Source organism: Lampris incognitus, chromosome 1 (assembly GCF_029633865.1).
Source record: "Lampris incognitus isolate fLamInc1 chromosome 1, fLamInc1.hap2, whole genome shotgun sequence".
Taxonomy (NCBI): domain Eukaryota; kingdom Metazoa; phylum Chordata; class Actinopteri; order Lampriformes; family Lampridae; genus Lampris; species Lampris incognitus.
In genome coordinates, this window is record NC_079211.1 from 94,186,938 (window position 1) to 94,212,686 (window position 25,749).

At 43.9% G+C, this 25,749-nt stretch overlaps 1 protein-coding gene across 1 annotated transcript in view; it reads left to right on the forward strand.

The window, feature by feature from the left end:
• Nucleotides 1-25,749, forward strand: part of grid2 (glutamate receptor, ionotropic, delta 2) — a 1,051,241-nt gene that overhangs the window by 168,409 nt on the left and 857,083 nt on the right. Inside the window, exon 2 of the mRNA XM_056283554.1 lies at nucleotides 9,051-9,206. Within this exon, the coding sequence (XP_056139529.1) occupies nucleotides 9,051-9,206 (156 nt within the window). The remainder of the gene's footprint in view (nucleotides 1-9,050; nucleotides 9,207-25,749) is intronic.

Genomic DNA, 25,749 nt, shown 5'->3' on the forward strand with positions numbered 1-25,749 from the left:
TGGGTGAATAGCCGACAGAAGAAACCTTACTTGCTTCCAACCTTTAGTACTTCCATCCTTCTCTTTCTCTCTCGCTGTATGACTCTTGTTTTTAACATTGACTCTTAGCAATCAATCCCTCGCTCATGCTGAATGGTGATGCTTAGAAGACTCCTGCTGAATTGCCGAGAGGGTGGAAACATAATGAGTCTTCTTGACTGATGACCTATTCTAACATTTTCATGTTTTTAAAGAAATTGAGCTTTCCTCTTTGGGTTCAACAATGTACCAAAATCTACCCTAATGGTGACGTCTGGCCCTGTACAATTATCAGAAAGCTAGAGATAGAGAAAAAAAAGTATGAAAGACAGGGAAAGGCTGTTGTACAAGGTCATGCACTTTACCGTTGTCAATTGACATTGACTTCCATGTATTTAGTGGTTAATTAGGCCTAACTCTCAAGAGGGATGGCCTGCCTTCAATTAGCAATATTACTGGTAGCATGCTGAAGCAAAATGGTAGCATTATTGTGCAAGACAGGGTGCGCTGCTATGTGCATTTTGTATCTTTATATCATAGGACTGAAAACACTATTTGTAAATATGAAACTTCAGCTTGGAAAAAAAACATCTCTTTTGTAACAAGCTTCAAAATAAAGGCAGATACCTAGCCTACCTATCTACTGTGAGAGAGCAGAATTTTACACAACAGTTGCAAGAGAGACTAACTCAAAAATCTTACAACGTGGGCATCCGGGTAGTGTCACGGTCTATTCCGTTGCCTAGTAACATGGGGATTGGCAGTTTGAATCCCCTTGTTACCTCCGGCTTGGTCGGGCGTCCCTACAGACACAATTGGCCGTGTCTGCAGGTGGGACGCCGGATGTGGGTATGTGTCCTGGTCGCTGCACTAGCGCCTCCTGTGGTCGGTCGGGGCGCCTGTTTGGGGGGGGCGGGGATTGGAGGGAATAGCATGATCCTCCCACGTGCTAGGAGGCATGTGGTAGTCTGCAGCCCTCCCCGGATCAGCAGAGGGGGTGGAGCAGCAATCGGGATGACTCGGAAGAGTGGGGTAATTGGCCAGATACAATTGGGGAGAAACGGGGCGGGGGAATCTTGCAACATGGACAGATTTAGGTGACATCAGTTGATGCGTGCTCGTACTTTGCGCTCGGTGCCTGTGTCATATGACTTGTTCAATGATATGGCTCCCTCAACACTACTAACTACCAGGGGTGGGCAACCTGATCCAGAAAGGGCCGGTGTGGGTGCAGGTCTTTGTTCCAACCAAGCAGTTACACACCTGATTCCATTAGTCAACCAATAGTCTTTGCTCAGGACCCTGATTTGTAGACTCAGGTGTGTAACTGCTTGGTTGGAACAAAGGCCTTGTACCCACACCAGCCCTTTCTGGATCAGGTTGCCCATCCCAGAGTCTAGACCATGTCACCACTGCTGTAATTTTTGTTTACAATGGTGCTGTGGTCTGTCTCGAGTACTTGCCTTGACTTTGTGTGCAGGCCACCTTTTTTTTTTTTTTTTCTTAAAAATTACTCTCAGAAAGAAGCCAGACCCCATCTCCCTGTCCCATGCAACACCCTTCTAGCTAATGTGGCTATGGCTTCCCTATCATCGTGGACAAAAAAAGAGGTCTAAATTTAAATTCTCACTTCAAACGGTTCTGTTCAGTTACTGTCTCTTGCCCAACGAGGTGACACAATGACTATTCAGCCGCTGATGAAAGCCCGTGCATTTGTAGTAATACGGACCAATATATGTGTCTGTAGCCGTATTCGTTGCAGACACCCTAAGCGTTGCCCTTGTCACCCAGCAGGGGTTGTTCCACCAGAGACGATAGGAGGAACAAACTGTCTGTGTTCTGCTGTTGTGTCCCAGTGTTATACATAGGAGACAAAGCAGATAGCGGTTTCCAAATGACAAAATGGTACTTTAACTGCTGCTGTGCAAACTAGCTCATTGTGTAAGAGATGGGTTGGCCACATAGTCGAAAGATCACCGAGATGTAAGCCCTGCATAGCCCCATTTAGGACATAGAACAAACAAGCCTCATCTACACGAACCCTTGGACAGCCTTTCTGCATAGCTAGCACACATGGTGGTGCTAGCTATGGCTTACTCCTTTTGTCTAGTGGTAGAAAGTAGGCTAATATTTAAGTAGACTCTAGTTCTGCTTGCCTTGATGTAAAAACAGGCTTAATGTCTATGCTCTGGCAAGCCCTGGTCAGCTTCTTAGTGGAAAATTCAATAATGAGAAAGTCTTTATACGCCCCATTCGTCTTTCTCTGTTGGTATAAGTTGTGGAAACTCGGTAATGATTTTCTACATCGGCCTTTAAACCTTCAGTTTTGAGATTAGATTTCAAAGACTGCAAAGTGGAAGTTGTGAGGCGACAGTAGATCAAATTGTGTTTAATGAATTAAATTTATCACTGTAATTTCTGTATCCATGATACAGAAATGGTGGCCGTGGGGTGGGGGGGGATCCTGATTAATTTTGCAATTTGTTTGTTTGTTTGTAGCGTTAGCTCCATCCTCAATGGAAATTCCTTGGGGCGATATTGTGACTTTTCTGGACTGCGGCCCGTTGTTATCTTTAGTGTTAAACTGGGAAATGAGTGTGGGAGTTTGTTGCATGTCAGTTGTGAGGGAGCTGGTGGTGAGCAGGGAGGGGAAATTCTCTGCCTTTTTGACGAGAAGAAAAAGTGAGCAGCTTTATTATTTGGGGGTCTGTGCAATCCATGCAAAGTATAGAAAACAAAAACAAAAAAGTAGACTGTAGACAGGGCTGATGTGTGTGCGTCTCGGTGCCCTTCCTCTTTCTGCCTTTCCTCCCGCCAGCTAGCGAGCTCCTCCATTCCTCCTCCAGCGTGATAAGTTATTTGGAACTAAGTGGAACTAAATGTGTCATTCATTGCCTCATTATCACTGTAGAGCAGATCAGGAAATGAATACCAAACACTTGTTCATTGGCAGCCCCATGATCAATACTTCTCCACTGATCGATTAAGGACCCCCACTTTGGTATACTGCACCCATTTGAAATGACCATGGTTGTTGATGTTGTCGAGAGAGGGATGGTTTAGAAATACCCCAGTGATTACATGCTTAGTGTGTGTGCGTGTGTGTGTGTGTGTGCGTGTGCGCGGTGAGCGCGCACGTGCCTGCCTGCCCTTGGGGTGTCTGTGTAAAGTAAGCTTCAGTGCCTTTATTTCCTGGCTGATTGATGTTGTGATGTTTGCCTTTGCTCTTACAATTGCATTATTGGAAAGGAGGAAGAGCAGAGGCTATGTGTGTCTGAATGTGTGTGTGCTTTCATGCCTTTGTGTTTGTGCCTGCGTACCTCTAGGCTTGTATTTGGATTTGTGTGAGTGTGTGTGTGTGTGTGTGTGTGTGTGTGTGTGTGTGTGTGTGTGTGTACTCTTCCACTATCACACACATACTTGCACACATCACATACAGGCCCACAGGCGTTGTATTTGTCTACCTTGATGTGAAAATATGTACAAATACATGCAATGTTTGCGTTTGTAGATGCATGGGTGCCTCTCAAATGCACTACACACTTGTATCAGAGAGGAAACACACACACACACACACACATTCTCAATTCCTCAACTCCTCCCTCTCTCTCTCTCTCTCTCTCTCTCTCTCTCTCTCTCTCTCTCTCTCTCTCTCTCTCTCTCTCACTCTCTCTCTCTCTCTCTCTCTCTCTCTCTCTCTCTCTCTCTCTCTCTCTGTCTCTCTCTCTGTCTCGGTCTCTCTCTCTCTCTCACCCACATTTGCAGCTTTTCATTTCTCAATCTCTTTGTCGTGATTTCTCTCTGTCTCTCTTTAGCTCCCTTTGCCCACTGTGACTGGATAGAAGACTGTGGTGCAGTTTTTAATCACACCACAAAGGCTGATAAATCACAGCTAGACTCTGCATAGGCAGAAAAGCGATGAGAGGGAGGGTAGCAGAGCTGGGGCTTACTGGAAGAGCCAAAACACGGGGCAGGAAAAAAAGTCTTTTTTTGGACACGGAGGGATGAAAAGACGCGAGGAGCATCATTAGTTAATCTCGTACTTTCATATCCACACCGTGATTTCATTTCAATATCCAGATGTTGTGATCAACAGATGCAAGTGCCACAACCCTCTTGTGGGTTGTTTTTTTATATGCGAGAGAGTTTTGGAGTAAAAAGTAGAAAAAGAGATAAATGCTTGCGAGAGAGAAGGATGGGCACAGAGAGAGAGAGAGAGAGAGAGAGAGAGGAGAGAGAGAGAGAGAGAGAGAGAGAGAGAGAGAGAGAGAGAGAGAGAGAGAGAGAGAGAGAGAGATGCCAAAAGGGGGCTGTTGCTTTCTTTGTCTGCAGCTTTTAAACTACGCGCTGAAGCATCCTCCTTGAGTAAGGTTACCATGGCAACCCCTTTCTTAAAAACTAAAAGAGCCATTATGCTGTTTTTCCTTTTCTATTAATTCGCTTTCTTTCAGCATACGCGTCATATTCTGAAAGAGTTTTGGCTCGCAGATGGAAATATCTGAGCATTTCCGTCCTAAAGTGGTGTTAATCAGTGTGTGTGAGGGACCTTAGATGGGGCTAATCCCACGAATCCAACCATTAGTTGTTGCTTGTGCGAGGTCTCCCTGTGAGTTCAGCTGCTGCAGTCCCTGTGTTGGCTACTGCAAAACTGGTTTGATATGATAAAAAAAAAAATCCGCTCTTCTCTTGTGTTCCCACCGCCGTCTTATCTCTCAATATCTCATTCCTTCTCATTTATTCTTTATTGCCCTTTCTTCTTTCTGACTTGATTGCGCTGTCCTTTCCGTATCTGATTTTCCCTCTGGACATATGCAGCTTCACAGTCACCTCATGTTTTGGGGCTGCAGTTGAGCATATATTGTTGTTTGATTAAACAAAAACAAAAACAAAAACTTTTTCAGTGATGTCATTCCTAATGGCACTGGAGCCGCATTCGCAATTCAGCGGTAATTTAAACGTTAATGAACTTGTGCGTTTCATGCTTTGTCAGCCTGCCCTGTTTTTGCTGGTCCATGTATACGGCATGATAATTAAAATAGCAGAGACACAGTTGGTGGGAGGGTGTTTACATTAGCCAATCTGCTGATAGACCAAATGATTTGAATATGTATATTTTATGAGGCGTTATGATGAGGAGGTCGTTAGCGTAGAGTGCCTAACCATTTCCAACGAGTTTTAAGGGCTTTGCAAGGTTAAACCAAATATAATTTTCATTTAGTAAATGTGATTTGATCAATAGTTGTTATGAGGCTGAGTGGAATTAAGGCTTTTAACGAGATGGTTGTTGGCCAATGAATGTTGAGGTCTGCCTGATTTATTCACTTTTACATACACTTAACTTTAACCTTCACTATATTAGCTACACGGTGTTAGCCAGGCCACAGGCTGCAGCTTTCTTTAACTATTCAAGCACAAAAGTAGCAGTCCTACACACATTTGCCCTCAGTATGTTGGTTAGAACAAGCCCCTGAGAAAAGCTGTTATATGGCATTGACATAAATAGTGTGCAATATTTGATGACCACTTTCATCTAGAGATAAGTACTCTTAATAACATATTACTATATATTCAATAATATATCACTATCTACTACTACTACTAGTGCTACTGCTACTTCCGGCTGCTCCCGTTAGGGGTCGCCACAGTGGATCGTCCATTTCCATTTCTTCCTGTCCTCTGCATCTTCCTCTGTCACATCAGCCACCTGCATGTCCTCTATCTTCACATCCATAAACCTCCTTTTTGGCCTTCCTCCTCTCCCGCTGCATATGGACATGCCTTCCCCCTCTCCCTCACCTTCGTCCAACAGTAGCATAGTTTCCACCGGCACCCTGCTGGCCACCAGTACCGGTGGCGGCCGTTGGTAACCCGGGGCCTCGACCAATCCAGTATGGAAATCTGATTTATGAGCCGCATATTTGATTTAGCAAAGGTTTAACGAATGTTGGATGCCCTTCCTGATGCAACCCTCCCCATTTATCCGGGCTAAGAATGCACTGGTTTGGGGGGCATCCGGGTAGCGTAGCGGTCAATTCCGTTGCCTACCAACATGGCGATCACCGGTTCGAATCCCCATGTTGGTCAGGTGCCGTTACAGCCACATTTGGCTGTGTCTACAGGTGGGAAAGCCAGATGTGGGCTCGTGTCCTGGCCGCAGCATTAGCGCCTCCTCTGGTCAATTGTGACACCTGGTCGGGGGGAGGGGGAAATTGGGGGAATAGTGTGATCCCCCCACATGCTAAATCCCCCTGGTGAAACTCCTCACTGTCAGGGGAAAAGAAATGGCTGGCGACTCCACATGTATCGGAGGAAGTATGTGGTAGCCTGCAGCCCTCCCGGGATTGGCAAAAGGGGTGGAGCAACGACCAGGATGGTTGGGACGAGTGGGGTAGCTGGATGGGTACAACTGGGGAGAAAAAGGGGGGAAATAGCCACCTCCAAAAAAAAAAAAGATGCACTGGGTTGTGCATCCTCATTGGCTGGGTTAGTATAACCATAAATGCTAATACATATATACTCTACTACTTATCTGCAGTTGAGATTGAACCCTTAATGTGGGCGATATTAGCCAAGCTTAATCAAATTTATCAATTATAAAGCACATTTGAATACAACCAACAGTGACCTAACATACAACGAACCCCTCAGATACACAGGAAATTCAAACGCAGCAGTGAGGGAAACTCAGTAGCGTACACGTGCGTTTTTAACGGGATTGGAAAGTGTCAGTGGTCCCAAGGGCACACTTAACAGAGAAAAAGGTAGTGTATATGTCCCAGTCTGCCGTGATGCCTCTGCAGCTTTAACCGAGACCGTGGCGCTGACAAAAGCGTTTGGCTGGAGGATGTGAGTGACTTAGAGCTGGAGTGTGGGTGAAGGAGGTTGGAAATACTTGTATAGGAAAGGGATGCCCCATGCAGTGCTTTAAAACCAGACAATAAACCCTTACAATAAGTTCCAAAACTAAGTGGGAGCCAAAGTACACAGGAATGTGGCCCCTCTTTCTCTCGCCAGTCAAAAGTCTGGACGACAGTATTTTGGACTAGCTGCAGGTGGGACGGCAGTGATTGATTGACACTCGTGTAAAGGGGGGTAAATTCATCTTTGCGGGCAGAGATGAAGGCCTTTCGGATATTTTTCCCTGGTCATGAAATGAGAAGAAGGGCTTCGTTAGTGATATGAGCATTAGCGGTGTGCTCTACCCTTTGATGTAGGCAGGGGGAAAAAAAGCATCCCAGTCTTGAAAGTGTCATGGAACACTGCCCTAAGCAAGTTAGAGTATTCCTAACCATGAACAGAATCACTCGTCTCTATCACGCATATCTTCAAGTGCTTAATGAGGACGATTTGATCTTTGAGGACTTTGTACACACATCGATGTTCATCCACATACACATACTACCTCTCCATACCCACATGCGTGCCAACACCAGTGCAGTCACTGAGGCTTATTCTTTCTGGTTTGTCAAACACACTCAGAATTGCTTCACTGCTCGGGCTTAGATAATTGCCTTGCCAGTGGATTCAGGGAATGAACTGGGATGAATGGAGGGGGAGAGCGCGTAAAAGGGAGAGAGAGCGTGAGAGAGGGGATGTCTGCTTAATTTTTATGGGTAACAGACAGAAGTAAAGAGAACAAAACAAAAAAAATAAAATAAAAATCTGCCATCCAGCCTAAGGTCTGTCCACCCTCTATTCTTAGTTTCAACAACAGCAGCTGTGAAACTCTTGCCAGGTATTTTTTAAGTTCTGTGAATGATTTCTTTGTGAAAAGTTTCAGCTGAAAGTTCCTCTCCCGGGGCGTCCGGGTAGCATAGCTGTCTATTCTGTTGCCTACCAACACGGGGATCGCCGGTTCGAATCCCCGTGTTGCCCCCGGCTTGGTCAGGCGTCCCTACAGACACAGTCGTCCGTGTCTGCAGGTGGGAAGCCGGATGTGGGTATGTGCCCCGGTCACTGCAACTAGCGCCTCCTCTGGTCGGTCAGGGCGCCTGTTCAGGGGGGAGGGGGAACTGGGGGGGAAAAGCGTGATTCTCGCACGTGCTACATCCCCCTGGTGAAACTCCTCACTGTCAGGTGAAAAGAAGTGGCTGGCGACTCCGCATGTATGGGAGGAGGCATGTGGTGGTCTGCAGCCCCACCCGGATCGGCAGAGGGGGTGGAGCAGAGACCGGGACGGCTCGGAAGAGTGGGGTAACTGACCAAGCACAATTGGGAGAAAAAAGGGGAAAAATCCAAAAGAAAAAGAAAGAAAGTTCATCTCTCAAGGTACCTACTCCTCATTACCTTTGGTGCAGCCGCTAGCTCGGAGGAGTCGGTGTACCCTGGGGGAGGGGCTGACCTTAATGTGAACGCTGATCTGGTGTTTCCCTTTCTATCTGTTTCAGTCTCCCTGTCTCCCCATGTCTTTCTCCCCGATCATCCATCCCTCTGTCTCCACGTTTTCTTTGTTTTCATTTACATTCACTCATTTGGCTTTTATGCCAAGCAATTTACAGGAGAGTCTGCAATTTGCAGATGCTCTTGAGTGTTACCGAGAGGCGTCATAGAGCACCACACATTAATCATATCATGGCATGGCATGCACGTCAGGTCCAATGTATTTAGTGTAGTCGTGGCTGAGATCGTCAAGAGGGGGAGAACAGGAAAATGAAAGTGGGAAGTAGATTAATATTTCCACAAAATGGTAAAACAGGCCAATTATGCCATAAGAACATACAAATGGGAAGCGCAGGTAGAGAAGGGCTCAGCGGTAGATGATCGCAATGGTGTTCAAGTAAGCAAAGACACAGTAGTGACATCTGGCACCGACCCAACTCATAGTCACTGCAAAGTGCCGCCAGAGACCATGTAAGGATTAAGGTAGTCCTTGAAGAGGAAACCTTCTACTTCTTTCTCTCTTGTGACCCCCCCCCCCATTTCTATGTATTTCTTTCTCTCCCTCTTTATGTTTTTATATTCTTAAGTTTTGGTATCATTCAACAATTGTTTTAATTCTTCCCCGGCTTACTGTCTGTTGCCTGTTTTGGCAGGTGCCATCTTTGATGAGTCTGCACGGAAAGACGATGAGGTGTTTCGTTTGGCAGTGGCAGATCTTAACCTCAACAATGAGATTCTTGAGACGGAGAAGATCACCATCTCCGTGGAGTTTGTAGACGGGAACAACCCCTTCCAGGCTGTGCAGGAAGGTAAGAGCGATGTGCTGTGAAATCCCACAGGTTGACATTATGAATCAGACCCACCAAGTTAGTTTCACACCCAGATTTCTCAACGTTCAGTTGAATTTAAGTTAAAAAAAATATTTGCACAGAACAACAAAGGCTGAACACAGCATGTTATCTCTCTATAAGGTGTTTATTGATATGCCGAAGGTTTTGATCCACCTTCATCAGTATGTCCTGAAAATGTTACAAGCAAAATGTGGGGACTGGAGTAGATTCAGACTTGTAACTCTTGTCTATCTATCTATCTATCTAGCTATCTATCTATCTATCTATCTATCTATCTATCTATCTATCTATCTATCTATCTATCTATCTATCTATCTATCTATCTATCTATCTATCTATCTATCTATCTATCTATCTATCTATCTATCTATCTATCTGTCTGTCTGTCTGTCTATCTGTCTATCTGTGTCTACATTTTTTTATCCAACATTTGCATAGATCAGTATTTCACTTTATTTATTATTTTAGCCGCAGCTGCCCAGTTTAAATCCAAAGTCTTGCATTTATTTGGATTTCACAATTTAAAAGGTGCCGCAAAGTAATCTCATGTTGATTAAACATCGAAGAGACGTTTAAGTGGTATGCACCATCTAGGCTAAAACCAGGCTACATTTGGCTGAAAACGGAAAGTCTAGTGAACATCTAAATCGTAGCCTAAATTTGCCTTTATGAAAACAATAGCGATTAGAAGTAATCTAGCACAATACATGGACTTGTGTTGCGCATCTTAGACAGATGAAGCTGTTTGGTTGATACATGATTGTGTCCTAATTGATAAAACAGTTTGGTCTTAAAATGAGCTACATTTAGCTGGGTGTATTCTGAGCTAGATGAGAGCTAACGAATAGCTGCTATGTTGTGTGCCTAGGGCTCATTTGGAAATGTTGTGGGGCCTTGCAAGGGGCCAACATCCACTCTTTATACATGCACAACTTACAGAGAGTTGACAGTTGAGCAGGGTGGTCAGGGCCAGTAGCACATTTATTTCCCCAGGGCCCCCCGAGCGGGTTAATGCATCTGGCTCGACTCCATCCAGAGGTAAACGGAGGGAGGCAAAAGGAGGCAACCTGTTGCTCTGACTGGCCAGCCGACACTGGAAACATGTCCTGTTTGTCTTGTATATCTAATTATTTAAAATTTACCTGCAGCCCTTTTTCTTATTAAAGCTGCACTACCAGTATTTAGTGTTCAATATACATTTGAGACACAGATGCATCTGAGACAATATTTTTTTTCTTAAAGACTACCTAGCCTACTATTGCCTGTAATCGTTGTACTATATATTTATATTCTGATTACCCATTAAAATGGCACTCACTGTTAACTTGCAAGATGCATCCGGTTTCTTTATGTTTGCAAGCTGCAGTACTTTGCCTGTAAGGTATGTTCTGATAATTCAGAAAAAAATGTAACCTAACACACAACTTTGAAAACACACTGATTTTCGGATTAAACATCTTGCTTATGATATAGAGTATCCTTAAAAGTAATACTGTTTTTCATAGTCTTGCATTAAAAAGTAACAAGAAATCAGGAAAATTTGTGAAAATCAAATTGCAATATTACAGAATCTTAAATACTTCAAAGAATTGCAGTACTTATAGAATCGACACCTTACGTACCGATGCAATATATTGGGAGGTCCTTGCAGATTCCCCTCCCTGAGTATTAGCATCTCTCAAACAGCGGTTTTCAAGGTCAGCCATCCCTGATGGGTGCATTTACTATGGGTGTTCTGTCTTTCTGATAATATCCAGAAATTATATTCTCCTTTTCACAACAGGATGACCTGTCTTTTGGCCACTTAGAGTTGTTGTGTACATTGTTATGGAGAAGGAGTAGGTCTAGATCTGGGTTCACTGTCAGGGTATTTTAAACGTAGTGGGGAGGATAAATCAGTGTTGAGAGCAGATCTGGAAGGACTTAGTTGGTTTTTGGACTCTGAAAATCCTTATTATGCCTGCTAAAGGTGTTGTTGCACTCACTCAACCAAACCTGTGTGATTGGAAGTGCAGAGAAGATAACCTCATCAACATGCCCAAGCCCACCCATTTACTCTTCCTATTAGATTTAAACTTGGTTTCACACTGGTTACGCCCTGAAAAGAGCAATCATAGTTATAGTGCACCCTGGTAAATACTTGTATAAAGCTTTTGTAAGGCAACAAATACAGAATATATTCAATGAACCCATGGTCACATGGCTTTGATTTGCATGTAGAATATCTACTTTTCTCCACATTTCAATGTCCTTTCAGCCAGAAGTATTTGGTGATGTGTAGCGGTCCAGCCTTTGCACCGTCATAATAAAAGCAATGGCAGAATCCACAAAAACAGAGATTTTGTGGCATACCTCAGCGCTCGCCTTCCACAAAAACATGGTCATATGTCTATGTAGATTAATTTTAGTCATCCAGGTACCAAAAGGCAGGATGGTTTTTATTCGCTGGATGTTAGTTTTCAGTTTGAAGATGTTTAACCATTCATTCGTACGACTTCTACAGGACTGACTTCGGGCGCAGAAACCTCATTTTTTTATCCCTCTGGTAGTGCCATGCCTCTGTATTGAAAGAGGACATCAGGATGTTAGACACCACGCCGGCTCAATCCCGTCTAAACGGAAATTGATAGGCACATTGCCTACTCACTTCCAGTTTCTATGATAAAGGTCTATGTAGTCTCAACAGAGGAAAGTAGAAGATACAGCTTGATGCCACAACAAACTCTGAGACATGCAATATTCCATCAATGTACAAAGGTGGCACGGTGGCGCAGTGGTTAGTGCTGTCGCCTCACAGCAAGAAGGTCCTGGGTTCGAATCCCGGGGTTGTCCAACCTTGGGGCCATCCCAGGTCGTCCTCTGTGTGGAGTTTGCATGTTCTCCCCATGTCTGTGTGGGTTTTCTCCGAGTGCTCCGGCTTCCCCCACCGTCAAAAAGACATGCGTGTTAGGGTTAATACTCCTGTCTGTGCCCCTGACTGAGGCAATGGCAAGACGAACTGGAGTTGGTCCCTGGGTGCTGCACGACGGCTGCCCACTGCTCCTAGCTACACAGCTAGGATGGGTTAAATACAGAGCATAACTTCCCTACGGTGATCGTTAAAGTATATCAAAATCAAAGCAAATATGAAGGTAATTGATAATAAAAACTGCTATGCCAAAGTGAAATATTGTTTTAACTTCAATGGTCATGTCATTTTAATGATTTAGCACTACAGGATTATTTGCTTTACAATATTAAAACACCAATTTCCATATATACACTACCGTTCAAAAGTTTGGGATCACCCAAACAATTTTGTGTTTTCCATGAAAAGTCACACTTATTCACCACCATATGTTGTGAAATGAATAGAAAATAGAGTCAAGACATTGACAAGGTTAGAAATAATGATTTGTATTTGAAATAAGATTTTTTTTACATCAAACTTTGCTTTCGTCAAAGAATCCTCCATTTGCAGCAATTACAGCATTGCAGACCTTTGGCATTCTAGCTGTTAATTTGTTGAGGTAATCTGGAGAAATTGCACCCCACGCTTCCAGAAGCAGCTCCCACAAGTTGGATTGGTTGGATGGGCACTTCTTGCGTACCATACGGTCAAGCTGCTCCCACAACAGCTCAATGGGGTTCAGATCTGGTGACTGCGCTGGCCACTCCATTACCGATAGAATACCAGCTGCCTGCTTCTGCTCTAAATAGTTCTTGCGCAATTTGGAGGTGTGTTTAGGGTCATTGTCCTGTTGTAGGATGAAATTGGCTCCAATCAAGCGCTGTCCACTGGGTATGGCATGGCGTTGCAAAATGGAGTGATAGCCTTCCTTATTCAGAATCCCTTTTACCCTGTACAAATCTCCCACCTTACCAGCACCAAAGCAACCCCAGACCATCACATTACCTCCACCATGCTTAACAGATGGCGTCAGGCATTCTTCCAGCATCTTTTCATTTGTTCTGCGTCTCACAAACGTTCTTCTTTGTGATCCAAACACCTCAAACTTGGATTCATCCGTCCACAACACTTTTTTCCAGTCTTCCTCTGTCCAATGTCTGTGTTCTTTTGCCCATCTTAATCTTTTTCTTTTATTGGTCAGTCTCAGATATGGCTTTTTCTTTGCCACTCTGCCCTGAAGCCCAGAATCCCGCAGCCGCCTCTTCACTGTAGATGTTGACACTGGTGTTTTGCGGGTACTATTTAATGAAGATGCCAGTTGGGGACCTGTGAGGCGTCTGTTTCTCAAACTAGAGACTCTAATGTACTTATCTTCTTGCTCAGTTGTGCAACGCGGCCTCCCACTTCTTTTTCTACTCTGGTTAGAGCCTGTTTGTGCTGTCCTCTGAAGGGAGTAGTACACACCGGTGTAGGAAATCTTCAATTTCTTAGCAATTTCTCGCATGGAATAGCCTTCATTTCTAAGAACAAGAATAGACTGTCGAGTTTCAGATGAAAGTTCTATTTTTCTGGCCATTTTGAGCGTTTAATTGACCCCACAAATGTGATGCTCCAGAAACTCAATCTGCTCAAAGGAAGGTCAGTTTTGTAGCTTCTGTAACGAGCTAAACTGTTTTCAGATGTGTGAACATGATTGCACAAGGGTTTTCTAATCATCAATTAGCCTTCTGAGCCAATGAGCAAACACATTGTACCATTAGAACACTGGAGTGATAGTTGCTTGAAATGGGCCTCTATACACCTATGTAGATATTGCACCAAAAACCAGACATTTGCAGCTAGAATAGTCATTTACCACATTAGCAATGTATAGAGTGTATTTCTTTAAAGTTAAGACTAGTTTAAATTTATCTTCATTGAACAGTACAGTGCTTTTCCTTCAAAAATATGGACATTTCAATGTGATCCCAAACTTTTGAACGGTAGTGTATATGCACATATATATGCAACTGTTTCTCTCTCTCTATTCTATCTCCTAACAACAACACTGTACTATATGGGTCAGTGTTGGACATGGGAGTGGAGCCTACCTCACATATGTACAGTTCCTGTCAGACAATTTTGTTTGGTTGACAAGTGGCCAAGTAACGTTTCTGCTGCTCAAAGGATGTCAAGATAATTTTTTTTCCTACTCTTTTGTAACTTGCAAAGCATTTTCATATTTGAATCTTTTTTTCACAGGTCAGTTTAAGATCAGGCAGTGATAAGTAATTTATGTTACGCTGGAAATGCCATCAAATCCACTTCACATTCAGACCTTTTCTTGAGAAAATCTGCAACCGGGTAAACCTTATGAATTATTTTACAGTGAGATTCTTTTACCTTTGGGGAAATGGGCCATTTAATACATTTAGAATGTGCTTTCACCATAATAGACAAGGTCGCCACACTCAAAAAAAAAGCGTAGCAATGCAGTCATTCATCCAATGCAATAACTGTCACTTAAAACAATACAAAATTATTGATTTGATTATGAAACTCATTTTTTTTTTATTTAAGACTACAGCTCGATATATTAATTTTGATTTGTGTGAGCTGAAAGGGCAAATGGAACGTTTTTGATTTGTCGCAACACATTTTTTTGAGTGGCACATGATTCGTGCAGACAACACGGTGGCGCAGTGGTTAGCGTGGTCGCCTCACAGCAAGATGGGCCTGGGTTCGAGTCCCGGGGTAGTCCAACCTTGGGGGCTGTCCCGGGTCGTCCTCTCTGTGGAGTTTGCATGATCTCCCCGTGTCTGTGTGGCGCTCCGGTTTCCTTCCACAGTCCAAAGACATGTAAGTCAGGTGAATCGGCCGTGCTAAATTGTCCCTAGGTGTGAATGTGTGTGTGTGTGCATGTGCGTGTGTGCGTGTGTGTGTGAGCCCTGTGATGGCCTGGCAGTCTGTCCAGGGTGTTCCCCTGCCCGCTGCCCAATGACTGCTGGGATAAGCTCCAGCATCCCCACGACTCTGAGAGCAGGATAAGCGGTTTGGATAATGGATTGATGGGTGGATGGAAATGCCATCCTCAAGGGCCAAACAAGAGACTTCTTACATCTCTCTCTCTCTTCCTCTCTCTTTCTCTCTCTCTCTCTCTCACTCACTCACTCAGCATTTACCCTCTCACTCTCCCTGCATTTGTTTCGGTGTATGCATTCATGTGGGAGCGAGGGAGAGCCACCGACACAAGTGGGTGCCATTAAAGAATTACATTGATCTATTTGGCTTACAGTGCTGCAGGGTAGAACCCCCCCCCCCACACACACACACACACACTGCATACACACACTGCATACACACGCACGTACACACACGCTATTAGCGGCCCTTAATCCTGGCCACACCCCACATTCTGTAATTCCCAGAAATAAGAAAGAAGATTGTTTGAAGAACAAAGACTTTGCCACTTCAAAAAGATGCATGTCCCAATCTGGAACACATGCTTGTGAAGTTGACGTTAAAGCTGAAGTCATTACTGCTCCTCTGCCATGCTGTCATTCTGCTTTTTCTTCAGTCATGCTTTCAAGGAGATGTGATCTGCTGTGTTTCCTTTGCAGATATCAGTTTTATCCCGTATGCCGCCTCAACAAAGGAGAGCTCGCCTTTTGAGCGCAGAGGTTTCTTAACTACATTTTAAGGAATCAACTAACGCTTTACATCAAATCAAATCAGCCAAGCAATAGAGGAGCTAGTATTTGTACGCCTTATTTTGAGACCTGGACAAGGTATTCGGCGCAATTTTGCCCAGTGTTTTGCCAGTAAATTCTGATTTATTCAAAATAAGTATGATATTTTTTTAAAAGTGCACATTTGCAAGACATGCAACCCTGATTCAAAACATTACAATTGCCCACAGCATGGAAGCACATGGAAATTGATATCATGGCAGGTTGCACAATCTCCCCTCTAGCATTCACTATGATCTCAATGACAGTAATCACTGGGCCATCTACGGTAGTAGCTGATAGTCAAAAGGCAGCGGGAAAGGATTTGCCTCCTGTTCATCAGGGCAAACAGTGATGATATGAGCAAAATAATTACAACATCATGCTCTCACAACAGCACCCTGGACTAAATGGCCTCTCGCAAAAAAGGCTGCTCACTTATGTATGTATCAAATGATGGTGTTGCTACTGCGCAATAGCAGAAGTGGGCAGTTGTACTCCATTCTCTCAGCTGTACTCCATTCTCTTTGGTGTTACACCAAAAACTGTCTTTGCAACCCACCATGATATAATTTAGTGGTAATAAAATGCAACACCCCTTTGTGCCAACACACATGCACATGTGCCATAGGTACACATAACAGAGGGAGGTGTGTACCTGATCTTTTTGCTGAGGTCTTCATCCTTTCATACAGCAAATGACACCTGACTTGTAATGACCATAGCACACCTCGTTGTTGTCTGACAGATCGGCTATTTGCACACAATTTTTTTTTAAATTGTGTGTGTGTGTGTGTGTGTGTGTGTTTTTGTGTATGTCTAAAAGCCTTGTTAAAGTTGCTACTTGATTAAAGGGCTCTGTAGCATTGTGGGCCAGTCAGGCAGAAATTATTTGAAGTTTACCTGAGTAGTGCTATTACTTCTACTGTGTGAGTATGTGCATACAAATGTGCATGTACATGCATGGGTGTGTATTGTCTGTGTGTTGTGATAAGCAGCATGAGTCTGGAATAAACGTTCTTTCTTTCATTCTTTCGTTCTTTCATTCTTTCATTCGTTCTTTCTTTTGTTCTTACTTTTGTTCTTTCATTCTTTCATTCTTTCTTTCTTTCATTCTTTCATTCTTCCTTTCACTCTTTCATTATTTCTTTCGTTCTTTTGTTCTTACCTTTGTTCTTTCATTCATTCATTCATTCATTCTTTCTTTCTTTCATTCTTTCATTCTTCCTTTCACTCTTTCATTATTTCTTTCGTTCTTTTGTTCTTTTGTTCTCACTTTTGTTCTTTAGTTCTTTCTTTCATTCTTTCATTCTTCCTTTCACTCTTTCATTATTTCTTTCATTCTTTTGTTCTTTTGTTCTTACTTTTGTTCTTTCATTCTTTCTTTATGTCTTCCTTTCTTTCTTTTCCTGTCTTTTCACCAAATACTTCACCTTGTCTGTGGGACAATCATATCTGTTTTGTTTTTTTTTTTGGTTTTTTCTGCAATCAAGAGATAAAACCATTAAAAGTGAGGCACAGGAGGGATGAGACAAGAAATTAGGAAGGTGAATTTGAACAATTTTACTCTGACTGAGCAGAATCAGGCAACACCATTTTTGTATGGCATTTTGTGATAAATCCTTTGGTCTCGGGGGTACTTCATTTGGTTACTGAGAAAGAGTGTAGGGTACTCACTTTCCTTGCCTGGGATTTAATCCAGTAGGCTTCAAGTCACAGTCCTGCCTCTCTAACCATCTGGTTACTGCTACAGTGTCAGTCTCTTTCCATACCTGCTAGGTTGTGTGTCTCTCTATGTCTTTTTGCCTTGCTTTGTGGGAGGAAAATTGAATGTCTCTCTGTATGTCTGATTTGTCAGAAGCTTAACGGACCACTTGACCCTGCATCAACCTGTTCAATCTCTCTGTCAGCTCATCTACTTGTCTGATTAGCTGGCAGTCCAATTGATGGCATGCCTGCCCATCTGCATGTCTATCTGTGTACTCGTCTGGCTAGTTGGGTAGCTTGCTGACAAATCGATTGCCCGGTTTTTCCGTCTTTCTGTCATTGTACAGTACAGTTGGGCTCCATCTCAATACCTTTCCCCTCCATGAGCCAAAAACACGTGATAATGGCTTTCAGCCATTAAAAATGTCTCAATGTTTGTTTGTTTTGTTAATTAAAATTCATCATCACTAGGGACATTTTGCTGCTGGACTCTGTATTTGTATGCTATGCAGAGATTCATTGGTGTGTACGCAGTCTGTTAAAAGATTTGGCAGCCTTAATGCACAATTAATTAATGGATTAACATGGCTAATCATTTGTAAACATGTGCCGTGAGAAAATCAAACAGCCAACCAAGGCATGCTATGATGCATCGTGTGATAAACAGGTACATGTATGTTCTTCACAGGTCTCCTTTTTACTGCCACTTCAATACCTCATTTATCATTAGGTTTGTAACAGGTTAAGGGTCTCACCAGGATTAAAATCAGAAGTACCATCTTTTTTGTTTCCTAAGCCCAGACAACAAAGGAATTAAAACAGCTTATGCAGTGATGGATGCAACAATTGTTTCCCACAAGTCTGAAATACTGCATGCTAGTGGTGGTGGTGGTGGTGGGGGTGGAGCGGCTCTACCTGCAGTATATTATAGCAGTCATTGTCTGCCTTACTGGCGGGGAACTTGCCGGGAACTCAATTGCAGACCGGAATCAGATGATGATTGATGATGATTGAAATCGTTAAGGTTTGATGACATGCAAATAACCAAAAACAGCAGGCAAAAGCTGTGGTCTGGATTACAAGCAAGGTCGATAACAAAGGGTAAATCAGAAAAGCAGACAAGTACAAAAAACGGTGGTAAAAGCCAACTCAAATACAGGCCAAGAGCATTGCCAAGACATACTAACAGAGTACAGGCAGAACAGGCTAGAAACGACACTAGCTAACGCACAGAGACGATCTGACAAACACACAATGCAAGGGACTGGGGTTCAATAGACAGGTAACAATAAAGATGATTGGGGACAGGTGTAAGCCGATAGGGCTGCAGATGAAAACGTGTCAGAGTAATGGCTGAGAAAACGGGGGGCATTCAGGACATGCTGGACAAGAAACACACAGCGAGACAGAAAAGGGAGAACAATTCAGGAAGAACAGGCAGGAGTCTTGATGGTCATACAGAACATTAGACATACACAAAAGTCATATACCTGGAAATCATATCTATTTTACAGTTTAAAAATAGATTTAAATTACGAAGAAAATTATCTTTTAGAATGCATTCTCCAAGTGATTTGCTATATTGCACTCTGATGGTGGTGTGTGTGTGTGTGTGTGTGTGTGTGTGTGTGCGTGTGCGTGTGCGTGTGCGTGCGTGCACGCGTGCATTGTGTTGACAGGTTGGTGTTTGTCTAAAAGAGCTCGGCTCTAAAGCACAAGATCACTCTTGAGTTTTCTGTTTTTCCTCTCTTCTCCCGCTCTCTTTACCTTGCACTGACCTTGTGAAGCAGTTGATTGTGGTATGCTCCTGTCACTTATATTCACTGTTCACATCCTGCACCCTATCCCACTATTCTCCTCATCTTGCTTTTGCCAAGGCAACCAGGCTACAGGTGGATCTTTTGTGTGTGTGTGTGTGTGTGTGTGTGTGTGTGTGTGTGTGTGTGTGTGTGTGTGTGTGTGTGTGTGTGTGTGTTCATGCTCTCTATTGATTAAAGCAACGAGAATCACCTAATTGGATAACAGCAGTATGAGAGGGTGAAGGAGTGAGGAAATGGAGGGTAAGAGTAGTGGAGTAAAAGGGGAAAGGAATTAAATAGTTGTCCCTGTTTATTTTTCATCCCAGCTTAGTCTTGACATGCACACATTCGTACCAATAATCACACACAAACTCACAAACGTACACGGATGCGCATATATTCAAATATCCACTCTCACCAAGTAAAGTGTGCGCACTTAAAAGTGAATAGCACTGGCAGAAACTACTAGCAGCTCTTTGACTGTGCTTGTTAGGGCTTGGCAGCAGGGCTACACATAGCATAGCTTAGCGTGAGGGATCAGGGTAAGCAAGACTCTGCAAAACACAGGTAAAAGTGTTAAAATTAGGCAATTGATTGACCTAAAAGATATATACAAATAGAACTGGGTAATTAAACCAAATATGAAGTGACGAAATGACAGCAACTGATCAGGTAAATACCTGATCTTGTTAAAAAAAACTGCTAGTAAATTGCAGGGATCATATGAAGTTTTCTTATCAGAAGCTATTTGACTGGTGCACCAGACTCAACACCCGGCGTACCTTTGTTTACATCTGGGAGAAAGTGGTGCCAGTGCCAGAAGAGATGGAGAAGGACTGGGATCCTCATCAGGCCGAGGAGGTGGATGCTGAAGAGAAGGGGATCTCGCCCTCCGCTACCGAGTATACTCCTGTTCAATGTTAAGTCTTTGGACAGCAAGCTGGACAAACTCAGGGGAAGGCTGCGTTTTCATCAGATCATTAAGAACTGCAACATCATGGCTGTCACCAAAACCTGGCTGTAGCCATGGATACTCAGCCATTCAACTGGAGGGCTTCTTCATCCATCGGCAAGATCGGACAAAGGACTCAGGGAAAGCACGGAGGGGGAGGGGTGCACTTCATGGTAAACAGCTCATGTTGCTTAGACATGGAGATACTTTCTTCCTCTTGCTCACCCAACCTCGAATAGCTCGCAATCAAATGCCAACCCTTCTATCTCCCAAGAGAATTCACATGCATGATCCTCACAGCGGTTTACATTCCACCACAAACAGACACAGCAAGTGCTCTTGATGAGCTTTACGGAGCGGTCGACGCACTCGAAAATTCTCACCTGGAGGTGGCTTTTATCGTGAGTATTCACTTCAACAACGTCAATGTAAAGAAAGTCCTGCTGAAATACCACCAGCACATCAGTTGCATGACGTGAGGAGCGAACACATTGGACCATGTTTACACTCCCTTCCGGGATGGGTATGAGACCTTCCCCCAGCCTCCCTTTGGCAAATCAGATCACACCACTATCTGGTTGCTCCCAGCCTACAAGCAGAAACGAAAATAGAAGAGGCCTGTGCTATGAGCAATCTAATGCTCTTCGGCTCAAGCTGTCTCTATGCTGCAAGACTGTTTTAAATCCACAGACTGGGAAGTATTCCACCAGGCATCTAACAGAAACATTGACACCTGTATCACAGAAAGTTGAATCAGTTCATCTAGACACATTTACTGGGAGAAACGTTTCATCACTCATCTAAGGGACCTCTTCAGTCTCAACTGACTGCAGGTATCCCCACCCTTATAAACAATACAGTGGCATAACGACTGAAAACAATGATTGGTTTCATATGCAAATTGCCATGACCATTGACTAGAATTACAATGGCCATGTGTATTCACAGAGGATTGGGGAATGGTTGCAATCACAGCATGGTAAGATGGCGACAGATCTACTCTTAGGCCGCCCAGCCCCCGCAGTTCAGTGATGGTCGTTCCATCATCACATAGATGGCCTCTGACTCCCCGTTCAAACCAGCGTTCCTCTCTATCAAGGATGTGCACATCCTCATCTTTGAAGATGTGGCCCCTGGCCTGTAGATGGGTGTAGAGTATGGAGCCCTGACCTGACACATTAGCTCTTCTGTGTTGTGCCATCCTCTTGGCCAGTGTCTATTTGGTTTCTCTATTTGGTTTCCCCGATGTACAAGACTCCTCGCCCACTATTTCCTGTTGTCAATTCTGCCTTGGTGTGTTTGTATGTTCTCTTTTTGTGTGAGTTTTATTATACTGGCTGCAAACTAATTTCCCTGTAAGGGACAACAACGATACTTTGTCTTTGACTTTGACGGCAATCCTCCCAGCACTGAACAGCATACACTATATTGCTGTTTTTGCCGGGGGACCCGATCCTTGGTGTGGACCAATTTCTGGCGCAGCATGTTTTGGGGCTTGAAAGCAACTGAGATGCGATGTTTGGAAAATACAAATCTCAGCTGTTCTGAAACTCCCGCCGCATACAGAATCCCCACTGGTTTATGCTTAGGCAGCTTCTATCTTCCTCTCTTCGATCGGCTGGTGCACTGTTTGGGCGTCTTCCTGGATTTGACAAACGCCCAGTTAGGATAACCACACTTAACCAGGGCCTGTTTAATATGGGATTTCTCCCCTTCCACAGCCGCTGTGTCGGTGGGGACATTCTCTCAATAAATGTTGTGTCCGGATGAAGTGACTCAACTTTCTGTGATTTCCTTAATTGGATTGTTGAGTGTGTATAAAGATACTGACACCTAAACTGACTCAGTTACCGGATTCACAAACAAATGCATAGATGTTGTGTCCAGGATTACTGTACAGATGTTCCCCAATCCTTGGATGAATGGCGACATCCGGTTTAAACTGAAAGCACAGTCCACCACTTTCAACTTGGGGGACATGGATGCTTACAGAATGTCCAGATATTACCTCCGGAAGGCCATCATGGAGGCCAAGAGGGAGTACAGAGACAGAATAGAGTCCCACTATCTGGACTGTCTGTGTTGAGAATGTGCACCAGCTCTTCCAGAGATGGAAGACCAGGAAGACACCAGGCCCAGATGACGTGTCACCCTCCTGTCTGAAAGTCTGTGCTGACCAGCTGGCCCCCATTTTCAGACTGATCTTCAACAGACCACTGGAGTTGTGTGAAGTCCCTTCCTGTTTCAAGAGCTCCACTATCATCCCTGTCCCCACAAAACCATGTATCACAGGATGAAATGACTACAGGCCTGTTGCCTTGCCCTAACGTCTGTGGTCATGAAATCCTTTGAGAGACTAGTGTTGGCCCACCTGAAGGAAACCACAAGCCTCCTGCTCAACCCCCTGCAGTTTGCCTACCAAGCTAACAGGCCAGTGGAGAATGCAGTAAACATGAGATTGCACTACATCTTCCAACACCTCAGCTCCCCAGGGACACACGCAAGGGTTCTGTTTGTGGACTAGAGCTCAGCATTCAACACCATCATCCCAGCTTTCCCCCACTCCAAACTCACCCAGCTCACTGTACCAGCACCCATCTGCCAGTGGATTAAAAAACTTCCTGACAGACAGGAGGCAGCAGGTGAGGCTGAAAAAATCACATCCAGCACCTAGACAATCAGCACTGGTGCCCCACAGGGATGTATACGCTCCCCTCTATTCGCCTCCCTCTGCATAAATGACTGCACCTCAGGAAACTCATCTGTTAAACTCCTGAAGTTTGTGGATGACACAACCATCATTGGCCTTATCCGGGATGGTGACACGTCTGCATATAGACAGGAGGTAGAACAGCTGGTCCTCTGGTGCAGCCATAACAACCTGGAGCTGAACATGCTCAAAACTGTGGAGATGGAAGTGGACTTCAGGAAGAGCCCCCCCACCACAACCACCACCACCATACTCAACAGCACGGTGTCTGTGGTGAAAAACTACAGATTTCTTGGTTCCACAACCTCCCTTGACCTAAGGCGGGCATTCGACAGAGACAGTCATCAAAATGGCCCAGCAGAGGATGTACTTTCTCCACCAGCTCAGGAAGTTCAACCTGCCTCAGTAACTACTGATTCAGTTCTACACTGCAATAATCCAGTCTGTCCTCTGTACAACAATCATTGTCTGGTGTGGATCGGGCATCAAACAGAACAGGGACAGATTACAATGGACAGTTAAGTCTGTGGAGAAAATCACTGGTGCCAACCTACCCTCCATTCAGGACTTATACATCTCCGGGGTCAGGAAACGACCAAGCAACATCACTGCAGACCCATCACACCCTGGTCACAACCTGTTCCTCCCCTCTGGTAGGCACTACAGGGCACTGTACACCAAAACAAACAGATATAAAAACAGTTTCTTTCCACGGGCTCATTCAAATGAACGCTTTACATTGTCAAATAGATCCAACCGTTTTGTATATACTATATATTGTATTGGTATGCTCTGTCATGTCCATCTACTTCAGGCATGTATGTAAGTAAGCTACTAACATTTATTTCAGCATCTCTGATATATTCTCCGCACCATTGCACTTTATCACCTCTTATTTCGCCTGTCAATGTTATTGTGTATATATGTGAACATTGTTGTGTTGTAGTGTTGTTATTCTATGTTAAGTACACTGTGAGAGCCTTGTGGCTCTCACAGTGTACGGAACATAACAAGAGGTTGAAGCCCTAGCAAGGGGACAACAACAACCTCTCCTTCAATGTAAGCAAAATCAAAGAGATGATCATGGACGTCAGAAGACAACAGGAAGGTCTGCACACTCCCACCCACATTAACAGATCACCAGCGGAAAGAGTCAGCAGCTTCAAGTTCTTTGGTGTTCACATCACTGAGGACTTGTCTTTGTCCCTTCATATGGAGATTTCGATCAAGACAGCACACCAGCAACTATTCTTCCATTGGAGACAGGAAATTTGGCATGGCCCCATGGACCCCTCCTAACTTTTACCGAAGTACCATTCAGAGCATCCTGACTGGCTGCATCACTGCCTGGTACAACAGCTGTTCAGCCCTCGATTGCAGAACTCTGCAGAGAGTAAGTGGCAGAGTTAATCACAAGCAGTGATCTGCCCACCATGCAGAACATTTATTCCCGGGGGTGCAAACGCACAAACTGTTCTTCCAACTTCATCTGACAAGAGCTACCAGAGCGTCAAGTCTCGTACCAACAGATTTTGAGACAGGTCCTACCTCCAAGCCATAAGACTCTTAAACTGATCACTCTTGATTGCCCCTTCACTATTGAAATTGCACGCTTAAGCTGTTCATAATGGCTACTGTTACCAACTGCACAATCTGCCATTTGCACAAGTTTACTTCTACAGGGGCACCATTGAAAGCATTCTAACCTGTGGTCTCACTTCTGGATCGGTAACTGCAAAGCAACTGAACAACACCAGCTAAACAGGATAGTGAAGACAGCTAGCAAGATCATTTGTGCCCCTCCCCTGTGTTCCTGTTGGAGATTTTACCATCAATGCTGTTTTCACAGAGCCTCCAGCATCATTAAGGATCTCCACCATCCTTCTCACAACTTATTTTCCATCCTGCCGTCTGGGAAGAGGTACAGCCGCATCTGTGCTAAATCCAGCAGGATACTGAATAGCTTCTACCCAAAAGCAGTCAGGATTATTAACAAACGGTGCCCCCCCCCCCTATGGTCATGTCCATCCACCTACCCTCTACCCCCCCCAATCAGTGCTGGTCACTCGTTGACAGACACTGGCTGTCAACATTTAAACTGAAATGGCACTTTAACGGACCGTGTTGCACTTGAATGGACTGTGTTGTTAATTGTCTGTGCTTTTTTGTTTTGTTTCTCTCTGTTTTTATGATTTGAGTGGTATTGTTTTTAGGGAATTTTTAGACATATATTTTTATCTTCTCTGTTGCACTGCTGTGGGCCGGGAGAAGCAGCATTTCGTTTCTATTTATGTGCGCAGGTACATAATCAAAATGACAATCAATTAAATCTTGAATCTCAAAATGATTGTAACCCACCTGAAATGATTGCTCCTTTTCTGGGAAAAAAAAGAAAGAAAAGAAAAGCTAAAATTTCACAGCTACCATGAAAAGCAGGGGAAAAAATGATGGCGATAAAAGAAGAGATGATAGGAATAGAATGAGCTCTGATATCAGCTTGGGGATTTCATTGAAGCTATATTTCACCTCAGTACATAATTTTCACCTCATTTATGAAATACTATGGAAGCAATAAAGAGCTTTCCTGTGACGATGAGTTTAGGTTACTCAAGGGTTTTATTCTTGAGGAAGGGTGAAAGTGATCATGAGATTGATGGTCAGATTGGTAGTGTGGATGTGGTTGTGTAGGTGCTTTAGATACAGTAATATTTATTTAATTTCTCATCTATAGTCACA